At 40.2% G+C, this 26,816-nt stretch overlaps 1 protein-coding gene across 3 annotated transcripts in view; it reads left to right on the top strand.

Moving 5' to 3' along the window:
* Positions 1-1,156: 1,156 nt before the first annotated feature.
* LOC137070743 (lysosome membrane protein 2-like) overlaps positions 1,157-26,816 on the top strand; it is a 132,641-nt gene continuing 106,981 nt past the window's right edge. The window contains exons 1-11 of one of the 3 annotated variants that reach the window (XM_067438151.1): positions 1,157-1,511; positions 4,021-4,178; positions 13,165-13,312; positions 13,472-13,666; positions 14,145-14,236; positions 14,563-14,682; positions 14,750-14,928; positions 22,512-22,630; positions 22,943-23,016; positions 23,104-23,155; positions 23,722-23,770. In XM_067438151.1, coding sequence (XP_067294252.1) covers positions 1,422-1,511; positions 4,021-4,178; positions 13,165-13,312; positions 13,472-13,666; positions 14,145-14,236; positions 14,563-14,682; positions 14,750-14,928; positions 22,512-22,630; positions 22,943-23,016; positions 23,104-23,155; positions 23,722-23,770 — 1,276 coding nt within the window. In that variant the 5' untranslated portion in view covers positions 1,157-1,421. Of the gene's footprint in view, positions 1,512-4,020; positions 4,179-10,267; positions 12,011-13,164; positions 13,313-13,471; positions 13,667-14,144; positions 14,237-14,562; positions 14,683-14,749; positions 14,929-22,511; positions 22,631-22,942; positions 23,017-23,103; positions 23,156-23,721; positions 24,641-26,816 lie in introns of those variants that run through there. The other 2 variants (XM_067438150.1, XM_067438153.1) reach the window with 2 other exon arrangements.

Here is a 26,816-nt window from a genome sequence, read left to right as displayed (position 1 = left end):
AAACCTTTAATGAGGGACCCCCTTCCTAAAATCCATCTAAATATGTGACCCTGTGGACCACAAAAACAGTCATACGGGTCAATTTCATCATATATTTTCATGGAACATGATCTTTACTTAATATCCTAATGATTTTTGGACTAAAAGAAAAATGGTTAATTTTGACCTGTACAATGTCGTCTATTGCCACAAATACCCGTGTGACTTATGACTGTGCAGGATGAGGATCACATATTTTTATGTGTGAACAAGATAAAAGGGGACTACAGAGAAAAAAACTCACTTTACAGATACAAAGCAAACATACAATAATAGAAATGCATTGAAATTAAAGGATGGTGAAATAATGAAAGTTCCCTTAAAGGTAAAGATACATCATTGATTAAAACAGCAGTGAGAGAATCATGGCCAAAAAGAAGATATCAAAGGGAGACACTAACATAATATTCAGTAATTGATTAATGACTAGGCTTTTAAAGGGCAATATAGATGAGAATAGGTGATTATATCATTAACTTGGGCATGCTGGTTTAAATTCATGTTTTTAATGGGGAAAAGCATTTCAGATAAATGTGATCCTTGTAATGTTCCAAAAATGTGGAGCATGTCATAATGAGGTGTAAATAATATAATTTAGAAAGGAATATCTTGCAAGATAAGATAGTTTGAAGGGGATTTTTGAGCGAGAGAGAGAGAGAGAGAGAGAGAGAGAGAGAGAGAGAGAGAGAGAGAGAGAGAGAGAGAGAGAGAGAGAGAGAGAGAGAGAGAGAGAGAGAGAGAGAGACGGTCTCACGGCGTAAGTGTTTTAAACACAAAACGCCCCCCTGAGCTGTTCGTGGGTTAGGGTTAGGCATTGTGTTTTATTAATGCCGCATGCCTATATCCAAATGAGAAGCTCCATCTTATAAACATAGCCAGAATAGTTGGGAACAGGTTAGACATTGATATAACACAAAGTTGGGCTGCCTATAAACACTTATTTCTCCTTTCTTAACCTATAAATTGCGTAATGACAGTAAAATACTACTTTGATGTTCTGACATTTAGCCTACGTTACATAAATCCGCCTTTAAAACCCCTTTTAAATCGTGAACTCAGCTCTGAGGGAGGATTAACACGCCCCTCTCTCCAAAAAGTGTGTTTCTCATGCATGACTGGCTCATTTGAATCAGTGAGGGAGGTGGAGAAGATCTCCGCTCCTTTGCTATTCTCACATCTCAGCATCCGAGAAACCTTTCCGCTAATCGCACATCAGGATCGTGTATGCTGAATATCCCTATGATAGAAGGTGTGACTATTCTGGCTTTGATTTAAAAAAAACGGAGACACGACGGGAGGTTCTCAAGTAGAAGTTCGGAACAAGAGAAAGAAGGGATAGTATTTGTTTCTTCTACAGATCAGCCCATTTGAGACCGTCAATAATGACTAGAAGATTTCATTTGCTCATTCTGGGAATCCTCCTACTGGTGTCTCGAGCCTTCCAAACAGTGATTCAAGAGTGGATAAAAAAGGTAGCCTTTTATGGATAAAATTGTTAAACTTACTTACAGTAATCTTAAAATGTGATTCAGGACAGCTGTTGTCCTTCACGAGGCTGTGTCGAGCACGCCCCTGCTGAAAAATCCAGCTAAAACCAGCCTAAGATGGTCAGGCTGGTTTTAGCTGGTCTCCCAGCCTGGTCATAGCTGGTTTTAGCTGGTCTCCCAGCCTGGTCATAGCTGGTTTTAGCTGCTCTCCCAGCCTGGTCATAGCTGGTTTAAGCTGGTTTCCCAGCCTGGTAATAGCTGGTCTCCCAGCCTGGTTTTGAAATGTGCTATATTAACTTGCCTTGCCTTGCCTTGCCTTGCCTGGACATAGCTGGTTATAGTTGGTTATAAATATCCAAAAACCACTAGGCCAGTGTTATATATTTTGTTCAGTTGAGTAGGCTACTATCCCAAATGTTTCCAACTATTTGTAAATTGTGAGAAAATTGCTATTTTAACTAAGGACCGGGACGTTTCAGCGTAGCGTCTGAGCGAGTCGCCTGTCAATCGAGTCATATCTGCATTACCCTTGGTTTTATTCTGCAGAAGCGCTTTTCTCTTAGCAGTGTGAACATATCACAGCAGCGCCGAGCGAACGCACAGAGTAACGTCATAACAATTTTAAACACACTTAAATGTATCTAATATGATTAACAGAGCTGCTTTACCTTATACTCATGAAAAGCGGAAGTGCGCGCATCCAGCGACTGTGGCCCGTCCCGTCATAATCAAAGTCCTGGTTCTTGTGAGCCGTGTGTTTGTATAACAATCGCTTCAGCGGGTCAGCTCCACACGTTAATAATCACATCCATCAACATGATTTCTGCCTGAGTCCTATTTTCCACCGGCTGTGAGGTGAAGACCACATGTCCCAAGATACTGCACTCACACTTGCCATCATCAAACTACACCTTTGTTTAGAATAGGCGCCCTCCAGTGGACGGAAAGTTGCATAGTGAACCTTTAATAAACATCCAAAAAGGACCAGTCTAATGTATATTAAAAAAAATAAGAAGAGTATATTCACTCATAAAACTTCTTGCACATCCATACAAGATTTTACCACTTCAGAACTGGGGAATTCGTCCTGCCTATCAGAAAAAATACAGCAATCACTCTTGCTCTCACAACATGGCAACCACACCCTCGTTGTGAACACTGCAGGCCAACAGCCATACCACCACCACACACAAAGGACACCGGCTAATACTGGTAGGCTCTGAAGGGAAAAAGAAAACTGGATGATATGGTATTTTAGGTACTGTATAAGTTTAGGCAGTAGGTTAATCTAGTGTGATTTGTAAGTGACTCCATTATTTATTTATTTTATGAATATGGAGTCACTGTCTGAGAAATACATTTTTAAACTATTTAAAACAATCATAATAATTGTAGTAAAAGTAGTAATAATAATAGTAATAATAATTGTGGCAGTGGTAGTAGTTGCAGAAGCATTAACAACAATACTAATAACAATAAAAATAATATTATTACTATTATTAATAATAATAATATTTTAGTTTTATAGGTTTTTGGATACATATAATGCTCTTGGTCTGGGAGCCACTGCCCCACGGACAGCGAGCACAATCGACAGGCCCCCCAATACAGATGCCATTCTCACCTCCATTTAGCCTGGCCTCCCTCCCTGACACCGGCAGAACCCAACCCCCATACCAGCAGTTAACCTTCTGTGTTCTGCTGCGTCTTCTTCTACCCGGGATTGCTGGGGCATCGACGGGCACCTACAAACCAAGCTCACCTGATTAGGCTGTGACCTGAACGTTAAAATTTATTTGGTTGGCCTTTTTTTAAGATTTTAATCTGTGGTTGAAACCGTGGTGTACCCCCAGTCGGCTCCCTGGCCAGAGACACCACATCCAACCCAGACAGCACTCCTTTACCATCACGTTTAATGGGAGAATGGCCCGCCGGCAGAAATGACCAAGGGAGGGGCCAGGCAAACCAATAACTGAACCAGAGATGCCCATGCCGAAAAGACCCGCCAGTCGCACCCACCGACAGCACTAGCGCCGCTGCCAGACCAAGACAGCTTATCAAGAGTATACATTATAATTGTTTATATATAACATTTTTGATTCAGATTTTATCTCTAAAGACAATGGGAGGACAACTTATTCTGTAATAATATGAATATTAATACAGCTCCCACCACTAACAATAATACGAATAACAATTATAGAAAATAAAAATAAAGTACAGCATATGAAACATATAATAAATAAATGGTATAGACCTAATCTAAATCATTGTAGAACGGTATTATAAGTAATACTTATTTATCTGTTATAGTAATAGTGTATGATTTGTACCAAATATCAAATACTGACACATTGAAAAGACAATAAATATTAAATAACGTAAAGTAAATAAAATACAGAGTTTTCTTTAAAAGTACACTGCGTTTTCTGGTAGGTTACAGAAACGTTCTTTTAGTGCTTTCACTTGACCTCTGATTGTGTTCGATTCACAGGAGATCACACTGGGTCAAAACAGCCGAGTTTTGGAGGGCTGGATAAATCCACCTCCTGCATACATGCAGTATTTCTTCTTCAATGTTACCAATCCAGATGAGATCTTGGCTGGAAAGGAAAAGCCCAAAGTCACACAAATAGGACCATATACCTACAGGTGATTTTAAAGTTATTAAATTGAGATGTTCATGTTCATAAATTGTTTTGTTTACTAAACTGTACTGTGTGTTGTCAGTGACAACACGTTTGGCACCACAGTCAAAAATGCTTTTAGAAGATAGGAAACAGGAAACGTTTACCTTAACCACTTTAAAATCTTTTTTCTTTTTTTTTTGTGCATATGAACAATAACATAAAAGGCCAACATAATTTAAATTATAAGACTACGCAGACTGAGTAATAACAAATTGTAATACATAATGTCACAACAAAAACAAAATAAGAACATACAAAAAATGGGTGAAAAAAAGAAAAACAGTAGGGGATTAATTCAAAATGGTAATAAAGTCATATTGATTAAACAAATCAAGTAATTTTCTTTACATGTTCTTTTAATTTTTTAGGCATCAACATATAGGGTTAGCTCTTTCCTGTTAATAACAAAGTCTTCATTTTTGTCCTCCAAATGTATACCAAATTTTATCATGTCCCAATTAATAGTATTAATTGGGACATGATAATCTCCCCCATTAATCTCATGGAGCATATGGTCTCTTTATCCAATGAGACCTCATTCCAAAATGGGTTAACTAAATTACATTTAAAAAATAAATGTTCTACAGTTTCAGTATCATTATTACAAATTTGACAAGTATTTGATTCCACATTAAACCTTATTCTTAGAAATTCTTTGGCTGGATAAATATCATACATAATTTTTAAAGTGTATTTCTTTATATTTGGGTAAAAGGGGAAAAACAAGATATTTACATCTGTATTCCTTTACCAATTTATTACTTAGATGTTGAAAAATGTAATCTCTCCATATACGACAAGGATAGTTTCCTGCAAAAGACAGCTTATAATCTTATTAGTACACTTATCAACACATTTTATTAAGATCAACTATTCTGGGAGTGTAGAATATGTTAAAAATCCTTTTAAAATAATAACCAATGGTAAAGGGATACTTTTGATGACCTTTGTATAATCTTTGTTTTCACAATTAAAGTTAAATTTGATAAAGAAATCATTATAATTCCAAAAACTACCATTTGTGTCCATCATGTGAAGCACTGACCAAATACCTTTTTGCCACCACTCCTCTATAAACAAAGATTTTCTCTGGGACAATATACAATGGTTATTCCATAAGGATACATTGTGTGGACTGAAATTATGTTAAACAACATCTTCCAATACAGGAGGACTTGTTTATGAAAAACGGATAGTTTCAGCGGAATCTTAGAAAGCTCAAAGTCGCACTGTAAAAAAAATGTAATACCTGCAATTTTGTAAAGGGTCATGAAACCCCAAAACACTTTTTTTGAGATGTAAACAGATATATATAGGCTGCACATCATTAAAAACACTAAGGGTACTCATTAATGTTATTCATATGTGAAAAAAGTTATTTTTGCATTTTTCAGAGCGATTTCTGTCTTCCAGTTTGAAAAGCTGAGTTGGAGGAACGTTACAAATGCTGACGTCAGTGTGTGCTTTCGGACCAAGTATGGGCTGCTGGGGACATGCTGACGTCCGTTCCGAGCGATTCTCGATATATATTCATGACATAAAGTTCTCATTCAGTCCAATCACTGCACTGTAGTATGCATACAAGATAATTTAGTTAATATGCATGAGACAGTCACTTCTGTCAGGCTTGTCTTCCATCATTATTGTATGTTAGGGAAGTTTTTAAAGCAGCGTGCGGAAAAATGAAGGAGGAAAGTGCAGTTGAGTTCAGTGAGACGTTATGCTGATACGAAGTAACGTAAGGGTGCTGAGCAAGCTGTACCCGGGCGCCATCTGTAGAAGCCTTTGCTACAAAGGCTTGGTAAAGTAAAATTAACTTGAGGAAACGCACGCCGAACCTGCAAGCGTTGATTATCTAATTTATGTCAGGAGTGCAAAATAACCGAGCTGTAGGTTATTTTTGATGGAATATCAACAAGAATCAAAAGCCACCTTTTCGTTTTATTTGTGGTCATAGACATGCACTAAACCGCATGTGTTCGGGCTCTTAGTGAAACGGTGTGCATATTTGGACAAATATAGATTTAGCTGCCGAGTGACAGCGCGGATCGTCACGGCAACCCAGCTCGCGTCCACTGTGCTTCAGATACGCGGTCGAGACTATGAAACCTCAAACCCCTTCGCTTTAACCCCGATCTAGAATTACACCTCTGTCGCACTGCAAGCATGTGGTTCATGTTCTCTTATCACGAGAGAACCAAGCGGGTGGTTCATGTTCTCTTATCAAGAGAGAACCAAGCGGGTGGTTCATGTTCTCTTATCAAGAGAGAACCAAGCGGGTGGTTCATGTTCTCTTATCAAGAGAGAACCAAGCGGGTGGTTCATGTTCTCTTATCAAGAGAGAACCAAGCCGGTGGTTCATGTTCTCTTATCAAGAGAGAACCAAGCCGGTGGTTCATGTTCTCTTATCACAAGAGAACACGTTCGGGTGGTTCATGTTCTCTTATCACGTCGGCGCATTGTTCATCTTGCCAAACAGCATGCATGTTTGGACAAATATAGTTTAATTATCACATGTTTGCAAAATATTCCGTCAATTAGAATAACAAAACTTGCGATCTTCTGCTGCACGCCACTTAATTTCTCAGAGCTCTCTCATTCGCTACACTCATCCCTCATTTAATCTCACTGTTGTAAACAAAGCCAACATGAACCAAGAACATCTCAGAACCGCTGTAACTGCTGCTGTTTGTATCACTAATCTTAATGCGCCTAATGACACTCCCCTATTTATCCAAACCATTCCCTCTTTCCACATAATACCCATCCCACCTTTTCGCAGTCAACCACTCCCATTTTAAGAAGCCTTTTTAAATCGAAGGTGTAAAAAAACAGCTGCAGCAGGGGGATTTCATGACCCTATCGAACGCAATCTGCGCAATCTCGGACCATTTGAACAGGGACTTGACGGAAGTCAAAGCCGTAAGAGGAGCCGCCACCTGACTGAACCCGGGGATAAACCGACGATAAAAGTTGACAAAGCCAAGAAATCGCTGTAGCGCCAGGCGAGATTCGGGTACAGGCCAATCGGTGACAGCCTGGACCTTCGCAGGATCCATACTGATACCGTCAGCCGAAATGACCGACCCCAAATATGTCACAGAGGAGGCATGAAATGAACACTTCTCCTCCTTAACAAAAAGGCGATTCTCCAGCAACAGCTGGAGGACGCGACACACATTTTGAATATGTACAGGGAGCAACGGGGAAAAGATGAGAATGTAATCGAGATTAACATGTCCCATAGGACGTTATTAAACGACGCCTGAAAAAACGCGGGGTGTTTACTAAGCCGAAAGGAAGGACCTATAGTCTCTTTATGATTTCCCGAAACAGTTAGAGTCAGTGGAACAGTCTCTTGGAGCACCCGAGGAAGGGCGCTACCATCAAGGGCAAACAGAGGGGTGGAGTCTTGTAAATCTAAGAGAGGAATTACCTTGTTCCAAAGCCCAAGTCTTGTCAATGAAGTTCCCCGCAGCCCCTGAGTCAATTACAGCTGAGCAGGATACCGATGACCCCGGCCAGCGGAGGTGTATAGGAAGAGAAATGCAAGACCTAGATGGAGAGACCCATGAAGTTGCACTCGTCAGCAACCCTCCACCTACTGACGAGCGCTGGCTTTTACTGGACACCGGGAGACAAAGTGATCAGCAGCTGCACAATACATGCAGAGGCGATTTATAATTTGACATTGGTGCTCTTGAGTGGTTATCCGAAGTCCCCCTAGCTGCAGTGGCTCAGGTTTAGCAGCGGGAGGAAGTGGCGGCTGCGTCACCGTGGAAACGGGAAGTAACAAAGCATCCATCTGACGGGCCCTTCGTCGCATCTCAAAGTGCCTTTCAACATGCAAGGCGAGGTCAACGAGAGAGTCAAAGTTGTCAGGTACCTCTCGGATGAAAACCTCATCCTTAATCTCAGAATTCAGGCCCTTGAGGAACCGGGCGAGGCGAGCTGGGGTGTTCCAACCGCTCGAGGTGGCCAGGGTCCGAAATTCGATCGAGAAAATCGCTGACTGATCTCTCTCCCTGGCGCAAGGTGGATAGAAGACGGGACACCTCATCACTGTAAGCAGACCGGTCAAACACTCGGATCATCTCCTCCTTAAACTGGGAAAATTTGGACAGAGTCCTCCTCTGCCTCCCACTTAGCCGCCGCCCACTCTCAAGCCCTTCCATTGGGGAGAGAGATCAGATAAGCCATCTTGGACCACTCCATGGCATAGGTGGTAGGCTGGAGAGAAAAGACAACCTCGCATTGGGTGTGGAAAGATCGACACTACAAGGGCTCACCCAAATAGCACGGCGGGTTGTTGATGCGTGGATCAGATGGATCGCGCTGAACCATCAAACCGGAGGTCTCATGGCGGCAGTAATGAACCTGCTGCGTAAGGCCTGAGAGTTGGGCGGTCAAGGAGTCAATGGCGCGTCTCGTGTCGGATAAAGCCTCTTCATGCTTGCCCAACAGGATACCCTGGAATTTGACAGCGTTGTAAAGGGGATTGTCATTCGCCTGATCCATCTTGGGGTCGGATTATTCTGTTATGGGAAATGATGATGGACAATCCGAGCGAAGTGCATTCAATAGTCTTTTAATGAAAAGGATACTTGTCCTCAGAAACACTCAGAACTCAAAACATAGGCCTTGTATATAAGCCCGAAGCGGTCACTGTCCTGGTCTGGGAATTATGTTACACAGCCTTCCTGAGGATGATGGGCGAGGACCCGGAGATACCAACGGCCCAGCAGAGAGCTTAGCGACGGCAGAGGGGAAGAGCAGCTGAGGGCAGGTGCAGAACAGTTACTCAGCAAATAGGCTCAGCTGGGGAACTCTTGGTCTTTGAGCGGTCTACTCACAGCGGTGAAGATGTAACATAGAGTGTAGACTAGACCAGACAGGACAGAACTGGAATGTGCAGCTACTCAATATGAGACAATGAATAATAAGGGGGAATAAGAAGTAGAGACAATTAAGGCCAAAGAGGGAACAGGTGGGAGAGCAGAGAGCGGATGGGAAACAGCTGAATGGGATAATGAGTGAGGCGCCCATAAGGAAGTGTAGTGTAAATGCAGCCACGAGAGGGAGACAGAGAAAGGGGAAACTTCCACCGCTAAATAAAGTTCCGAGAAGATTAGGCAGATTAGTCCGGTGATGTTGGACTGCGCGCGACTGCTCCTCCAAGTCAGTGACGGACAGTAATCATTTTTTGCATGTACCGATTGAAAGATTTAGTGGACTGTTTACATGATACGTTATCTAAACCGATCTGGTGTTTACATGTGATGACTTTCAATCGCAATCATTTTGTCACATGCAGTTTGTCTGCCACATCAAAAATGTCAACGCTGTTTTCTCCAGCAGCTGGAATGTGTTAACTATAGCCATAGCAACTCTTAATGGCCACCAGGACTAATACAGTATTATATAATAAGCTATTTATTTGTTGTAAAATGTAATAATCATCTCGGACAAAAAAAATTCTTCTGTCAGGCGCAGTTAAAGTAAAAACTGCCTGGGGCAATATACGCTGTGTCATTATTCCAACATTATCTTCATAACTTACGAAATAAAAAGTTTACCCCTCAGAAAAATTTGCTTTCCTCTCTTGTCAACATGAGCGTGGCACGCGCTGTCACGTCATGTAAGGACGCACACTTAAAAGTAATCGGTCAGGTCGTTTACATGGTGAAAAATAGACTGTAAAAAAATTAATAACGAGTATGGAAGAGATTCAAGCTGTGCTGCTTTTGCTGGTTATGTATAGGTTTACTAAAGAGCTAATTAACAACGACAAAAAAAAAGAGCACTAATATGCAGATTCAGCTGCATGCATCAGACAGAGAGCAAGACTGATATTTACTGAACGTAGGCCGAACCTCGCAAAAGACTTTTAAAAATGCCGGTTAAAATAAAATGCTACACCAATCAGCATGTTCAGCGCCCAAGTCCCGCCCTTGAAAGTTCCTGAACTTTGAAAAAGTACTACCTCTTTTACCTGGGTAAAGTTCCTGTGGTGGAAACGCGGCTATACATTTCTTACCAATATCCGTTATAATCTTTATATATATTCCGTAGTCTTCGTGATTTAATAGATCAGAATTAAATTCCCAGTACCCCTTCGAACTGTGAGAGTTTTCCTTTGGTTTTAAAATTAAATCAATTAAACGATGATCAGTTAATGGAGCACTAGAGATGGTTCAATTACACACATAATTAGAAACAGCCTCAGTGCCAAACCAGTAATCAATTCTTGATTTAGCATTGCATTGGGTTTAATCCAAGAAAACTGTGTAATATTTGGATTTTGTAGTCTCCAAATATCACTCAATTGATTTGAGGAGCAAAAATCTTGAATTATTTCATTGATTTGTGGCGCATTATATTTAGAGGGATGTCTGTCACGCCACTCACCTGGAGTCGAATTGAAATCTCCACCAATTAAAATAAACTCTGTGGGGTAAGTGGCCTTCAAATCATTAATAATATTAGTAACTACAAGAAGCAACTCTTTATTTTGGATGCGGCTATTATAACCATACACATTTATCAAAATGAAAAATATTTTTTCTAGACTTAGAACTATTGCTAGCCAATGACCATCGTCATCTAGCCTAGAAATCTAGACGCACCCTAACTGCAGAAAATCGAATCTGCCGCGAGTATCGTCTAGCAACTCTCAATTCAGTTCTCAACACGCCCCATAATCACAGCCCAATGGAGCAGTTTCAGACTCGTATGACCACGTCAGGCTAGAAAACATGAAAACTTTTCACTGAACTTTTCAAAAACTTTGTTATCGCTAGACGAAACAGATAAGTAATGCAGAGTCCCTAATTATTTGTCCTCCAACTCAACGTTCATTTGAAAATCTCTGTTCAAACCTGTTAGTTTTCTGAAGTACGCTTCCCATTTATGTATCCATAAGGACCATATAATCCAGCCAACTTTCCTGGCTTGCTCGATTTTCGGCCACATCGCTCGTCTTGCCAGTCTATCTTCTCTTGTTAAGTCTTCGTCTTCCTCAAATCTGAACATCCACACCTCATCTCTTACTCCACTACGAGCAAAGAGAATGATTGTTTCTCTGGATCCGTTCACCTCTTTTCTTCCTACCCGATGCACAATATCCACTGTGTCACTGAAGCGAATTCAGGAGTAATTTTAACAAGAAGCTGGAGTACATCTTCCCTTATGTTTTCATCAGGCTTTTATTTCATTCCTTTTATGCGGAGGCACCATCTTCTCTTATCTCTCCTGGTCTAAGACACGATTTTTCAGATCACCTTTTTCTTTAGAGAGCATGTCTACATGCTTTTCCATCATGTTCACTTTTTCTCTACATTCTTTCAACTCTTCGGCCTGAATCTGCACAGCCTTTGCAACGCTGGTGATCATGGTGCTGTGCTGTTTTAGTTGCACACTAATGTCTTCGTGCTGCTCGTTAACTTTAAAGGGGGGGTGAAACACTCAGTTTCAGTCAATCTCATGTCAATCTTGAGTACCTATAGAGTAGTATTGCATCCTTCATATCTCCGAAAAGTCTTAAGTTTTATTATATTTATAAAAGAAATATAGGCTGTACCGAGTCTTTCCGGTAAAAACCGAGCGCCTGGAGGCGTATCGTGTGGACGGAGCTAAAGAATGACGAATACACACAAAGCGGTGACGTCCTCAAGCGTGGAGCAACCCATAGCTCTCGATCGGATTCAGCTAATAGATATATGATCCAGAATCAGATTCGGAGGCTGAAATAAATTGACCAGGAGAAACAGCAACAGCAGGACGTCCGTCTCTGTGGTAAGTACTGTATTTAGTGCCCTGTCAACATTTGTGTGTGCTTACTCACAGTTTATGAGGACATGATTCAGTTTATGGACTATTGTATGTGACTAAACCTTAGCAGTAGCAAGCAAAACGGTTTTGCACGTCAGACTAGTGTAATGTTATAAATAGAACAACAATGGCGCATTTGAATGACGAAGCACATGATCGTGTCGTTTACTGATGTTTACTCACGCGACGGTATAGCCAACAGCATAGACATTTGAAGCAGTTTTACTCACCGGCTGCTTCCAAAACAGGACCAAACCTTTATCGCTGGGACCGCTCCGTCAAAAACACACTTCTTTGGTATGATTTGGTGAAGTCCTGTGACAGCAGTGACCGTGAAAATCCACTTTGCGACGCAACTGAAGCAATGTTGTGAAGCGTCCCGTCATTTCTGCGTTCAGATCGGTTCAAATGCAGCGTTGCCTTCCCGGAATGCTGTGCTGAAGCATTGAAGTCGCTTGATGTCACCCATAGGAATAAAGTGGAGCGCGGCGCGGACTATAATGACATAAGTGTTCACGGACAACTGGATCTGCACCTGAGCGAGTGTTTATGGGCGTGCATTTCCTCTCTCGCTCTAGTCACGCGCGCGCGCACCCTACCGGGAGAAGAGCCCGTACAAGGACCTTCCGCTCTATCAACGTCAAGCCGACCCATACTCGAAAAAAACTCTCCGAAACTTGTGAGAAACCGGAAGGAGTATTTTTGACACAGAAAAACTCTATCAAATGTCCAACATTAGTTTTTGTAACTTTGTCTATGTTTAGGATGGGAATCCAAGTCTTTAACAGTGTAAAAAGCTCATTATGCATGAAACAGCATTTCGTTGCCCCCAAAAATTAAAATTATTTCTGAGGATCATGTGACACTGAAGACTGAAGTAATGATGCTGAAAATTCAGCTTTGCCTTCACAGGAATTAAATACGTTGTAAAATAACTGTTGTCTATTTTAATATATTTCAAATTGTAATATTTCACAATCTAACTTTTTATTATATTTTTGAGCATGAGACTTCTTTCAGAAATATTTTAATGGGAGTATTGTGTGTATTAGATTTAAAAAACTAGACAATACAGTTGCCAATTTTGATATTCGCCTTATGAAACTCTCTTTTATCAGGGAATATCGACCAAGGGAAAATGTCACTTTCCTTGAGAATGGGACGAAAATCTTTGCCACAAATCCCAAGAGCTTTGTTTTTCTTCGCAACATGTCAGTGGGAGACCCTGAGGTTGACCGTTTGACAACCGTTAACATTCCATTCATTGTAAGAAGGATTGTGTTTTCTTGTTTTTGCACTTGGATCAAATATTTTGCATTTAAAATTAGTCTGCTTGTAGCATTTTTATTTAGCCACATTTGCTAAACTGAACATCTTTGATTCAAATGCAAAGATTTGCTCTGAATTCTTTCCCTACTGTTTTAGGCCATAATGAATGAGTTGAACTCCTACTCCTTCTTTCTGAGGACTGCTGTGTCTATGTGGATGAGACCCATGGGCATCGAGGTGTTTATGGATCGCACAGTCCATGAGATCCTGTGGGGTTTCAAAGACCCGCTGCTGTCCAAACTCCATGCCTTGAGACCAGAAGTGGATGAGTATTTCGGCCTTATGTACAATGTAAGAATCTGCAGTTTCATCATATTTAATGCTTTAGTCAGACTGAAAAGAGATATAAAATGCAGTCTAAATGAGTCATATATTAATGCAGTCAAAAGTAGCACATATACGATCAGAACCGGATGAGCAAATGATGTTATCATCATGATCCTGCACATGTTGACCAGTGGGCCAGGTTTGACACAGTGGCCTGGTTTACTGTAATGGGTTTTAGAGTTTCTTCCAGGATTATTTATGTATTAGGACAGATATTACATATCTGTGGTTTGTGCAATTGTAGGTATCATGTGAGTGCCTTGAAACAGGAAGTTTGTGTGGTTTGCATTAATAAAACATTCTTTCACTCAGTATTCACATCATGGCATCTAAACTATCTACTTTCCTACTCTATGACTTTCTAGTCATCTTTACCTTATGTGACAGTTATTTTTATTGTTCTAGCGTTATATTAAATCGTTGTTTTTTTTACTGACTCCAGAAAAATGGAACCCATGAGGGTGAATTTGTCTTCCACACTGGAGAGAAGAACTATATGGACTACGGCAAGATTGACACGTGGAACGGCATCAGGTACGTCAGTCCTTGCATAATCTGCATTGCCTTACTGACATAGTGATAATTCTTGCACACTCATCATTTGACATCTGCCCTCCTGCTTTGATAAACTGGGTTAGACACACAGCATGTGTATTACATGCTAGATAAATTCAAATCAATGTGTAAAGTCCGTGAAAAGACCTCGTGTGTGACTCACCTACTCCATGATTTGACCTCTAGGTATCCCAACAAATAAAATTCTATCGACTTTTCAGATGAAGAATATTCTGCATTTCTGTTTTGGGGAAAAAAATGCATAATGAGCCTTGCTCAAAAAATCTAGATGTTTTTTCACTCAGTCAGATGAACTGGTGGTCGTCTAACCAGAGCAACATGATCAATGGTACCGATGGCAGTGTCTTCCACACCTTCCTGTCCAGAAAAGAACTCCTCTACATCTTTAATGCTGATTTGTGTCGGTAAGCAACGTGTTTTGAGGTGCTGGGTGACTTGTACATGGTTACTTATGCTCTTTATCACTTGCAGATCCATTCCTTTGAGTTACGTGAGCGACACAGAGGTTAAGGGTATCCCTGCTTTCCGCTTCGCCCCTCCTTCGGATGTATTTGCTCCCCCAGATGAGAACCCCAGTAACGCTGGCTTCTGCGTGCCTGCTGGAGATTGTCTAGGAAAAGGACTCCTCAAAATCAGTGTCTGTCGGCAAGGTAAGCCTGTTATGGGTCACGGCGCACCTTAGCTTCAGGGCCGTCAGTGTGTTTTTTTACAGTGAGAAAGACGTGGGATGTTATCAGAACAATCATTACATGGGGAAAATGAAGTAACTTTTAAAATACGGTCATTTGTTTATTAAGGTTCGGCAATATACGTGTACTAAAGATTTTTGGTGCCCTAAATAACTGGTCCAGACTGACACTTAACCAAAGCAAACCAATCATATGCAAATAGTATTGAATTACTGGGTTTCCCAGTACTGATCTGTGGCTTCATAACCTAAGTTCAAGTTAAATATGTCTGCTTTTGTTTGCTCACTCTTGGACTATGAAAGGGAAATCAGGGTTCAGTGCTTAATGAATAACTTTTAAGTACAGTTTTATGACTCAAGCACTTGAATTGGTGTAAGTGTCTTCCGACAGATAACTCTGTCTTTGCCTCTATTGCTTCTGCCATAAACTAGTAAGCTAATTAGGGGCCAAGCACCGAAGGTGCGAAGGCACCTATTGAAACCGTTAGTGTTCTTCTTCTTCTTCTTCTTCTTCTTCTTCTTCTTCTTCTTCTTCTTCTTCTTCTTCTTCTTCTTCTTCTTCTTCTTCTTCTTCTTCCGCCATGGGAGTCTATGGCAGCCCATAGAACCGCTTACAGGAAAGTTATGAAATTTGGCAGACAGATAGAGGATAGTCCCATTAGTAATTACACCAAATTTGGAGTTTCTAACTCATTCTCTCTAGCGCCACCACCTGTCCAAAATTCCAGTCATATTTATGCTTATAACTTTTGACCCCTAAGGGCTAGAAACAAAATTCTTTTTTCTCTGATTCCTTGGCTCAAGCCGATTCTATAGAATCCTATGATGTCATTTTCCGGTATGCAAATTTTCCCGCCATTTTGAATTTTCTTAAAAACCTACTTTTTCGATCTCCTCCTAGGCCGTTGCTCCGATTTTCACCAAAATTGAAACAGATCATCTTCAGACCATACCGACAAAAAATCTTGCAAATCATGTTGATTCGTCATATCGTTTTCGATAGATGCGCAGAAATATTTTACGCAACGTTTGCAAAAACACACTTAAGGCAATATCTCCGCAAACTTGGTACATGTCATCACAAGCATGACCTGAGGCAGCAAGCAGTGTTTCGGCACAGCGCCACCTACTGGTCCGGAGATACGCCATTTTGGATGTCGGCCATTTTGAATTATGTGCTAAAATGCTGTATTTTATGAATGCATGAATGGATTGTTATGAAACTTGGTATGGGTCATCACCACAATGCCCTGAAGTAGCCTGAGAAGTTTTGAAACAGGGCGACCTAGTGGATCTTTTTTTTTTTTCAAACGCCTATAACTTTGGGTGTGGTTGACATATTTTAATGGGACTTTTTTGGTCTCCTGAATCCTTGCCGAGTCCAACGATACCAGACTTGCCAGGTTTCGGCATATGGTTTGCGCAGTGTTATAATTTAGCGCTTAAAAAACATTTGCTGATATCTTCGAAACCGCTAGTCCGATCGAGTCAAAACTAGCGTCAGAAGTTCGAAAACATAGGTCGATAGCTATACGTTAATGCCCAAATCTCAAAATATTGACAGTAAGGGGTAGTAAAATCCAATCAAAGTCAGGTGTCAGTCATTTTTTACGTGTTTTATCATATAAATGTCTATAAATCCAAAACAAAATGAGATATTTTCACCAAACTTGACACACATATGTATGGGCTCACTATGAGGACACATAAAAAAATTGGTGGGATTGTGCCTTTTGGTGGCGATATAATAAAACAAAACATGAAATTCCCATTGACTTCAATGCACTATTATGGTTTAAAATGCTAATGCTATAATATACGAATGCATTAGCATATCGTTACAAAACTCGGTATGTGTCCTCCGCTCTAAGTCCTGAAGATACTCAAAAAGTTTCGGGGCAGCGCCACCTTGTGGTCAAAAGTTGTAAAAAAATGTACAGAAATGCGAATAACTTTTGATTAAATCAACCCATTGTAATAAAACTGGTCGGAATACATTCATTGGATCATGCCGAGAACACGGATACCAATTTTGCCATATTTTGCAAACCTATCTGTTATCCATCTTATTTGTTAAAAACCTACTTTTTCAAACTCATCCTAGACCGTTTGTCCGATTTTCACTAAAATTGAATCGTATCGTCTTCAGACCATGCCGACAAATAGTTATGGATTTCATGTTGATAGACAAAAAAATGTCATATACCACTGCAAAAATGACTCTTGAGGCTGTATCTCTGCAATGCTTTGACATATTGACACCAAACTTTGCATGTGTCATTGTGAGGGACCGAACAGTCAAAGAGAGGCAAATCATAAAAAATAGTTTCCAAAAGAATATTTAATCAATCCAAGCTGTTACACAAAGACTCAAAACAAAAGAAACTAAAGTCAAAATAATCAAATCAAATATTTCGGCCTATAAAGGAGGTCAACAGAACAAAACTAAACTCAAAAACTTAATATATTTGAAACCAGCCTGAACTGACCTACAAAGAGAACATTTGGGCCACATTTATACCAGTGGACTAATCCATATTAAACACACAGGGGGGAGGGGAGACAAACCACAAACTTAAATCTAAATACAATCAAAATTCACAGGCCAGGCCAATGATCAAAATAAACCTAAACTCCTCTTACATCAGTATAGAACCAAAGGAAAGAAACAAGACATTAACTTAATAAACCTAATATCAAACATCCCATTCCCCCCACAGTCTATCTGTTGATTGGTAGTGGCAAGCGGAACCAAAACGGCAGACGAAGCAGCAGGCCGGTCTTTTGCATAGACAGTAAAAGAAATGGACGGAGGGATCCCATTGCCTTCTACGGCGTTAAGTGATGTCAGTATAGGAGCACTCACTTCCTGATGGCTGAGCGAACTGCGCAGGCTCAGACTGAGCTTGACGACGTAGATGTGACGTGAGCCTCCTGTCTGACAGTTGTAGGTCTTCTAGTAGTTGTGGAAAGTGAAAGCTGAATCACGTTGTTTTAATATTTTCTCCCGTTGCTTTTGGCTCACTACGGGCTTCTCCCCATTCTTCCCCCTTGACTTTATCAGACTTTATGTCTCCACGTCCCCCCGACTGTCTCATAGACAGTAGAAGATTGCCTGCGAGCGTCTCCTCAGGTCTATACGGTAATTTCTCTACTGTGCGACAGAGTCGCGTTGGTTATGACGCAATAGTTAGCCTATTTTTACAAAAACAGCTTCTACGGGGCGATAGTGTAAGATACAAGGTAACGGAGCCTTTTATGCATTGTCGTGTTTCTTTAGAAATAAACAATGGACAAATGGAGTCTTTAAACGTCTCAGATGTAAAGTTATTCACTGTCAAAGTGACTCAAAAATGAATGGGAGTCAATGGGATGCTAACAGCAGGTGATGGCTTGGTTAGCAATGGCAGCCCCTAGGGGTGGAACGCTTTCCGAGCGCTAGATTACCCCCTTGGTCTTTTGCGTGCACGGACAGCATACCGGAAGTCCCCGCTCACCACCAGCAGCGCCGACTTACCGCAGCTCAATGGTAACTTAAACTCAAAGAAATCAATATTCGTGTACAACCCCCAAATGATGTACTACAACCGCAAATAAATATCTAACTGAAACATTAAGTGTCAGAGTTTTATTATCGAGCTGAAAATTATAAATACTGAATCATTAAGTGAAAGAACAGAAATACTACCCTATAAACTAACTAAGCAGTGCAAGTGTTAGGGTGAGTGCGACACATTACCGCTCATTGATGTGTGGCTGCATCGTGGGCCATCACAGTCATTGACATCTCAGTCTGACCACGCCACATTAGTTTCGTAACAGTGCCACCTATTGGTTGGAAGTGATAAACCATTAAATCATTATTATTGACTGTATTTAAAATTGTACTGCTATTTTGCCTAAAATCTACTTAATAAGTTGGTTTGAGACTTCCAGCCATGCTGTCATGTCTTGTCTTCTTATTTGCGCTTGGCCCCGATAATGGCTGCTTGCAGCTATATTATTATTATAGAACTAATGTAAACTCTCACTTTTGTCATGTAAGTGCTCCTGATATGAAACAGCTGTCAAAATGTGCACATGCTTTGGTTAGTCATCATTCCTAGGAGAGTTCATGATGGTTCTTTAATGGTTATATTTAGGTTGTTATTAAAGATTAAGATTGGGATATAAAACAGTGATTATGGTACGTATTATTCTTAGCTATTGATAAACTACACACCTATCAAATGTAGTATTTTGTGTTCTTGGTGGGTGTTCAGGTACTTTGCCTGTTATTGAGTATGTCCTACCAAAAGAGAAAGTTTAATTTTCTGTAAGTGTGCATACAAAACAAAAAGTCACAGAAAATGGCTCAGGGTTATTATTAAATATAATGGAAAATGTCAAGAAACAAGAAGTAAAATAAAAAAAAACTGCACATTTGCAGTCTTAACTGTCACATGCCCTCACTGTGATGCATTATTACATTCTCTGCATTCATTGATTTTATTTATTTATTTATTTATTTATTTTGACATCCATACATAAGTATTTGTGGGTCTATTTTGAATTGTTGGTGGAAATTTTGCAGCTAGATTTTTATCATAAACATCAATAGTATTTTGCATTGTACACTCCCCTAAAGGATTATTAGGAACACCTGTTCAATTTCTCATTTATGCAATTATTTAATTAACCAATCACATTTAGGGATGTGGTCCTGGTCAAGATAATCTCCTGAACTCCAAACTGAATGTCAGAGCAACTTTGACTGAAATAGCCACTCATTACAACCGAGCTATGTAGCAAAGCATTTGTGAAGCCACAACATGCACAACCTTGAGGCGGATGGGCTACAACAGCAGAAGACCCCACCGGGTACCACTCATCTCCACAACAAATAGGAAAAATATGCTACAATTTGCACAAGCTCACCAAAATTAAACAGTTGAAGACTGGAAAAATGTTGCCTGGTCTGATGAGTCTCAATTTCTGTTGAGACATTCAGATGGTAGAGTCAGAATTTGGTGTAAACAGAATGAGAACATGGATCCATCATGCCTTGTTACCACTGTGCAGGCTGGTGGTGGTGTAATGGTGTGGGGGATGCTTTCTTGGCACAATGTAGGCCCCTTAGTACCAATTTGGCATCGTTTAAATGCCACGGCCTACCTGTGCATTGTTTCTGACCATGTCCATCCCTTTATGACCACCATGTACGATGGGTATGCCGACTTCCAGCAGGATAATGCACCATGTCACAAAGCTCGAAACATTTCAAATTGGTTTCTTGAACATGACAATGAGTTCACTGTACTAAAATGGCCCCCACAGTCACCACCAGATCTCAACCCAACAGAGAATCTTTGGGATGTGGTGGAACGGGAGCTTCGTTCCCTGGATGTGCATCCCACAAATCTCCATCAACTGCAAGATGCTATCCTAGCAATATGGGCCAACATTTCTAAAGAATGCTTTCAGCCCCTTGTTGAATCAATGCCACATAGAATTAATGCAGTCCTGAAGGCGAATGGGGGTCAAACACAGTATTAGCATGGTGTTCATTATAATCCTTTAGGTGAGTGTATGTTAAAACTTTAGTGTAAGAATACAGTGCCTTGCGAAAATATTTGGCCCCCTTGAACTTTGCAACCTTTTGTCACATTTCAGGCTTCAAACATGATATGAAATTGTCATTTTTTGTGAAGAAACAACAACAAGTGGGACACAATCATGAAGTGGAACGAAATTTATTGGATATTTCAAAAAAATTTAACAAATCAAAAACTGAAAAATTGGGCGTGCAAAATTATTCGGCCCCTTTACTTTCAGTGCAGCAAACTCTCTCTAGAAGTTCAGTGAGGATCTCTGAATGATCCAATGTTGACCTAAATGACTAATGATGATAAATAGAATCCACCTGTGTGTAATCAAGTCTCCGTATAAATGCACCTGCACTGTGATAGTCTCAGAGGTCCGTTTAAAGCGCAGAGAGCATCATGAAGAACAAAGAACACACCAGGCAGGTCCGAGATACTGTTGTGGAGAAGTTTAAAGCCAGATTTGGATACAAAAAGATTTCCCAAGCTTTAAACTTCCCAAGGAGCACTGTGCAAGTGATAATATTGAAATGGAAGGAGTATCAGACCACTGCAAATCTACTAAGACCTGGCCGTCCCTCTAAACTTTCAGCTCATACAAGGAGAAGAATGATCAGAGATGCAGCCAAGAGGCCCATGATCATTCTGGATGAACTGCAGAGATCTACAGCTGAGGTGGGAGACTCTGTCCATAGGACAACAATCAGTCGTATACTGCACAAATCTGGCCTTTATGGAAGAGTGGCAAGAAGAAAAAAAGTGTTGTTTAAAGTTTGCCACAAGCCACCAAACGCACACAAAACATGTGGAAGAAGGTGCTCTGGTCAAATGAAACCAAAATTGATCTTTTTGGCAAGAATGCAAAACGTTATGTTTGGCGTAAAAGCAACACAGCTCATCACCCTGAACACACCATCCCCACTGTCAAACATGGTGGTGGCAGCATCATGGTTTGGGCCTGCTTTTCTTCAGCAGGGACAGGGAAGATGGTTAAAGTTGATGGGAAGATGGATGGAGCCAAATACAGGATCATTCTGGAAGAAAACCTGATGGAGTCTGCAAAAGACCTGAGACTGGGATGGAGATTTGTCATCCAACAAGACAATGATCCAAAACATAAAGCAAAATCTACAATAGAATGGTTCAAAAATAGACATATCCAGATGTTAGAATGGCCAAGTCAAAGTCCAGACCTGAATCCAATCGAGAATCTGTGAAAAGAACTGAAAACTGCTGTTCACAAACGCTCTCCATCAAACCTCACTGAGCTCAAACTGTTCTGCAAGGAGGAATGAACACAAATTTCAGTCTCTCGATGTGCAAAACTGATAGAGACATACCCCAAGCGACTTACAGCTGTAATCGCAGCAAAAGGTGGCGCTACAAAGTATTAACTTAAGGGGCCGGCCGAATAATTTTGCACGCCCAATTTTTCAGTTTTTGATTTGTTAAAAAAGTTTGAAATATCCAATAAATTTCGTTCCACTTCATGATTGTGTCTCACTTGTTGTTGATTCTTCACAAAAAACAATTACAGTTTCATATTATTATGTTTGAAGTCTGAAATGTGGCAAAAGGTTGTAAAGTTCAAGGGGGGGCGGATATTTTCGCGAGGCACTGTATCTCTGTTAGAGGTTTCGGTTATAGCTGTAAAATTTAAGCACAATAATAACATATTTGTTGTAAAATTAAATGTGAAAAAAATTAATTAAATTGTAGTGTGGTCAGGTAAAAATGGTTGGCCAATGGACAGCATAATAAAACATGAGGCTTGATATGACTTTAATCATCTTCATTATCTTTATCACTGGCCATTATAAATGCAATAGCTGATAAAGAAGCTATTATTATTGCATGTTCACACTAGACTAGAGTTTTCCTAGATAGGTGCTGATTGTCAACTAATCTGAATAAAGGATCTGCAATTAATCCCATATGTTCCTTTTTCCCCATCAATGTGCAGGTGCACCCATTGTTGTATCATTCCCTCATTTCTACCAAGCCGATGAGAAGTACATTAATGCTGTTGAAGGAATGAACCCAAATGAAGAGGAACACGAAACATACCTCGACATCAACCCGGTAAGCAGTGTTCACACAATCTCACTTCTGCAGCTACAGCACTGATCAGTTTGCACTCTTGTGGTTTGTAATCTGAAAGTAGTGTACACCCATTCTTACCATGACAGGAAACAAATAAGGTGATTCACTCTGGTAACCAGAGTGAAGGTGAAATCTACCTAACTCTCGCTAGAATCCCGTGTTATATAGAATGTCGTGACAGAAAATATACAAATTAAGTTGACGTGCGATGGACTCATCTCACTCCACACGCGGTTCTGGGTGGAACTGATCAAAGATTTAATCCTCTCTTTGCTTTTTTTAAATCTGCAGACCACGGGGGTTCCCATTCGTGCCTGTAAGAGAGCTCAGATGAATGTCATATTGAAGAGAGTCAGAGGCTTCCTGTGAGTAAAACCTGACAAAAAAAAAACATTCAAATGTGATTTGGAATGACAAAATGGCTGGAGATTTTTTTTTTTTTTACTCCCCAGCAAAACAAAATTCCTGAAGGAGATCATTTTCCCCATTATGTATGTCAGCGAGGTGAGTTCACTTCCTTCAGATTAGATTCAGTGTTTGCCCAAAGCCAAACACTATGTTCAGAAAGGAAATGATGCGTTCTAAAGGGACATGGTGATGGTAAAAAATATATATTCCAATGCTGTTGCGTTCTGTTGCAATTATATATTTGGGTAATTATATTGTATATAATTTGCAGACATCAGGCTACTATCACATCGCTTTTGAATGCACACGCTCGCCTTTCACTTTCAAATTTACTGTGGAGCAGTGGTACTGACCACACATTTTACAAGAAAATAGATTTAATCAGTAACGCTCAGGATCTGTTGCACTCTAAATCCTCCTGTCAGTCATCTCTCTTCACTATCTTTACATGATAAGTGAAATCAGGATGTACTGTAATGTAACCAACTACTGCAGCAAGTCTAACCATGTCCCTTTAGTGCATTATGCATTAATCATTTTCTGTGCCTTTCAAAATTCAGATTTAGGCCTCGGGTGCATCCATACTTTACATTTTCGAATTGTCTGTTCACAAAGTTAATTTGTTTTCTGATCAATTTCATTGTGTACTCTGGAATTTTCAGACTGCAACTATTGACGATGATTCGGCAGCTCAGATGAGGACGCTTCTGTTGACCAGGGCCTAATTCTGTCTGTGTAGCGGCTTCACAACTCATTACTATAGAGCAAGAGAAAACAATATCACAATGAGATATAGCTATAGATATAAGTTTTTGACAAATATTTGTAAAATGATATACACTCATTAGAGATGAAAACTATTTCCCTTTTTTTAATAAAAGCTTTTAAGTAGAGCTTTTTAGTTTTACATTTTAAGGGAAAAAATGCTATGCTTGTTTGTAGGCAGTGCTTGACAAAAGCAATGGCCCGGGGCCAGTAAAGGGGTATGTTGGGCTACCCAGATAGCACACGTACGTCGCGGAGACATCTGTGAAAGGGCATACCGTCTGATTAAGATTGCATTCCATTTCTATAGTTCGACTGTTTATCGTTTTTAAATGAGTCGTCGTCCTTACTTCTAAATGACGTCTATACGACTAAACTTTTACATTCGAAATCCAGTGCTGCGCACCATGCGCGTCACCGGTGGAGCAGAGCAATTAAGCAGAGCTCGTTAAAAAAAGAAGTTAAAAAGGTTAATTAGTTAAAAAAAAGTAAAATACTGATTTATATCACATGCATACATTCCATGACATATTAGATTTACATTTGAATATTGTGCAAGCATTGAATTAAACCATATTCTGCTTAAATTGTGTGTTTTTCCACGTATGGGATATACATGTAAAAACAAAAGCAGGCTATACCGTTAGGCCCTTATTTTTTGATTTTGCGCCGTCAACTGATTTCATTTGTCCATTTGGTCTTACTATATTATTTTTCCACATTTGAGGTAACCCCCTTTTTATGCCAACGGCTATATACCTGCTTATTATAGTTATAGTTATATATGCAGAGCATAATAAATTACTCTTTAACCTATCCTGCTTGACTGCTGTATTTATAATGTACTTGGAAATCAGTGCATTATTTGCCCTGACTATAGAGTAGGGGTTAGAGATGCATGACATCAAGTTTTGACGCAAATCGATCAGAGGTTCCAATCCGCCTTTTGCCGACCTCGCTCTACTCCCTTTTCACATCACATATCAGATCGGAAAGGTATTTTCCAATAAAAATGGAGAAAATATTAGAAAAAAAGTAAAAAAATAAAATAAAAAAAGACGGAGTCAAACACCTAATACGTTTTTCTCGGTTAGGGGTAGGTGAACAGACATGTGTTGAATTAGTGACGATAAAAGTGAGTGGATCCAATATCATTGGTCAAATAAAATACACACTTTAATTGTGAAGATTTTCCAATTTTACTTTTCTTAACCGTGTTAGTAGTAACATTACTCAAAAAAAGTCTACAAATGCGTTTCTGCTGCTTATTGCTAGCCAAGACCAAACGAGAGTGAGCGAGGTGTCGTGACGGTGACGAAAGCACTTCCTGAGGAATTATCAAAATAATTAATCATTAGTTTATATCTTATCCACTGCCCATTATTTTAATCCGATATCAAACACATTGTTATGTCAGTCTATTTTAATTAATTTAATTTAATTTCATGTTTTAAATACAATATAATTTTAGTCCACGGGGGACTGATGCTATAAAGAGGGGGGCTGCAGCCCCCGCAGCACCCCCCTTCCCGCGCTACTGGGAGAAGGACCGATTCCAGACCTTGGGGGACCTGCGGAAGCAGTGGACTGAGTCTGGAGTAGAAACATCCAGAGCCACAGGTGCCGCATTCCCCAGGTCAAGCCACTTTTGAACCAGAAACAGCGGCAGAAGCTCCTGACCTGGGTTACAGATAAGCAGCACTGGACTGTTGCTCAGTGGTCCAAAGTACTCTTTTCGGATGAAAGCAAATTTTGCATGTCATTCGGAAATCAGAGTCTGGAGGAGGACTAGGGAGAAGGAAATGACAAAATGCCTGAAGTCCAGTGTCAAGTACCCACAGTCAGTGATGGTCTGGGGTGCCATGTCAGCTGCTGGTGTTGGTCCACTGTGTTTTATCAAGGGCAGGGTCAATGCAGCTATCAGGAGATTTTGGAGCACTTCATGCTTCCATCTGTAGAAAAGCTTTATGGAGATGAAGATTTCGTTTTTCAGCACGACCTGGCTCCTACTCACAGTGCCAAAGGCACTGGTAAATGGTTTACTGACCATGGTATTACTGTGCTCAATTGGCCTGCCAACTCTCCTGACCTGAACCCCATAGAGAATCTGTGGGATATCGTGAAGAGAAAGTTGAGAGACGCAAGACCCAACACTCTGGATGAGCTTAAGGCCGCTATCGAAGCATCCTGGGCCTCCATAACACCTCAGCAGTGCCACAGGCTGATCGCCTCATGCCACGCCGCATTGAAGCAGTCATTTCCGCAAAAGGATTCCCGACCAAGTATTGAGTGCATAACTGAACATAATTATTTGAAGGTTGACTTTTTTTGTATTAAAAACACTTTTCTTTTATTGGTCGGATAAAATATGCTAATTTTTGGAGACAGGAATTTTGGGTTTTCATGAGCTGCATGCCAAAATCATCAGTATTAAAACAATAAAAGACCTGAAATATTTCAGTTGTTGTCCAGTGAATCTAAAATATATGAAAGTTTAATTTGTATCATTACATTATGGAAAATAATGAACTTTTATCACAATATGCTAATTTTTTGAGAAGGACCTGTATATTTGATGTATATATATATAGCACATGTTGTGCGGAAACACCACGCCCCTAACAATTACGGGCAGAATTCACATCTGCCAGCAAGGGTTTATGATGTCATTGTGACAACTCCTGTGTGAAGTGGGGTTTCCCCAGGCTGAGGAGGATGGTTGGCTGGCTCCGCCCTTAAAGGTAGGGTAGGTAAGAATTGGTTAAAAAACTTTTTTTCTTTTCAAATTTGTTTAAACGTTCTTTATTCACCTTATTTTCCATGACAACAAGGGTGACGGCATTGCGTTCGTTTTGTCATCTTACTTCCGGCTGAGAAGGACTTCTTACTTCCGGCAAAGAGAGCAAGTTGTTACTAGTCGTAATCATAGATATATCTATGGTCGTAATCATATAGCAGTAACGGTAGATGTAAATATATCAAGTATTATTTT

This window comes from Pseudorasbora parva, chromosome 3 (assembly GCF_024679245.1).
Source record: "Pseudorasbora parva isolate DD20220531a chromosome 3, ASM2467924v1, whole genome shotgun sequence".
Classification (NCBI taxonomy): domain Eukaryota; kingdom Metazoa; phylum Chordata; class Actinopteri; order Cypriniformes; family Gobionidae; genus Pseudorasbora; species Pseudorasbora parva.
Note: the sequence above shows the minus strand (reverse complement) of the source record. Positions and strands in the feature narration are given on the sequence as shown.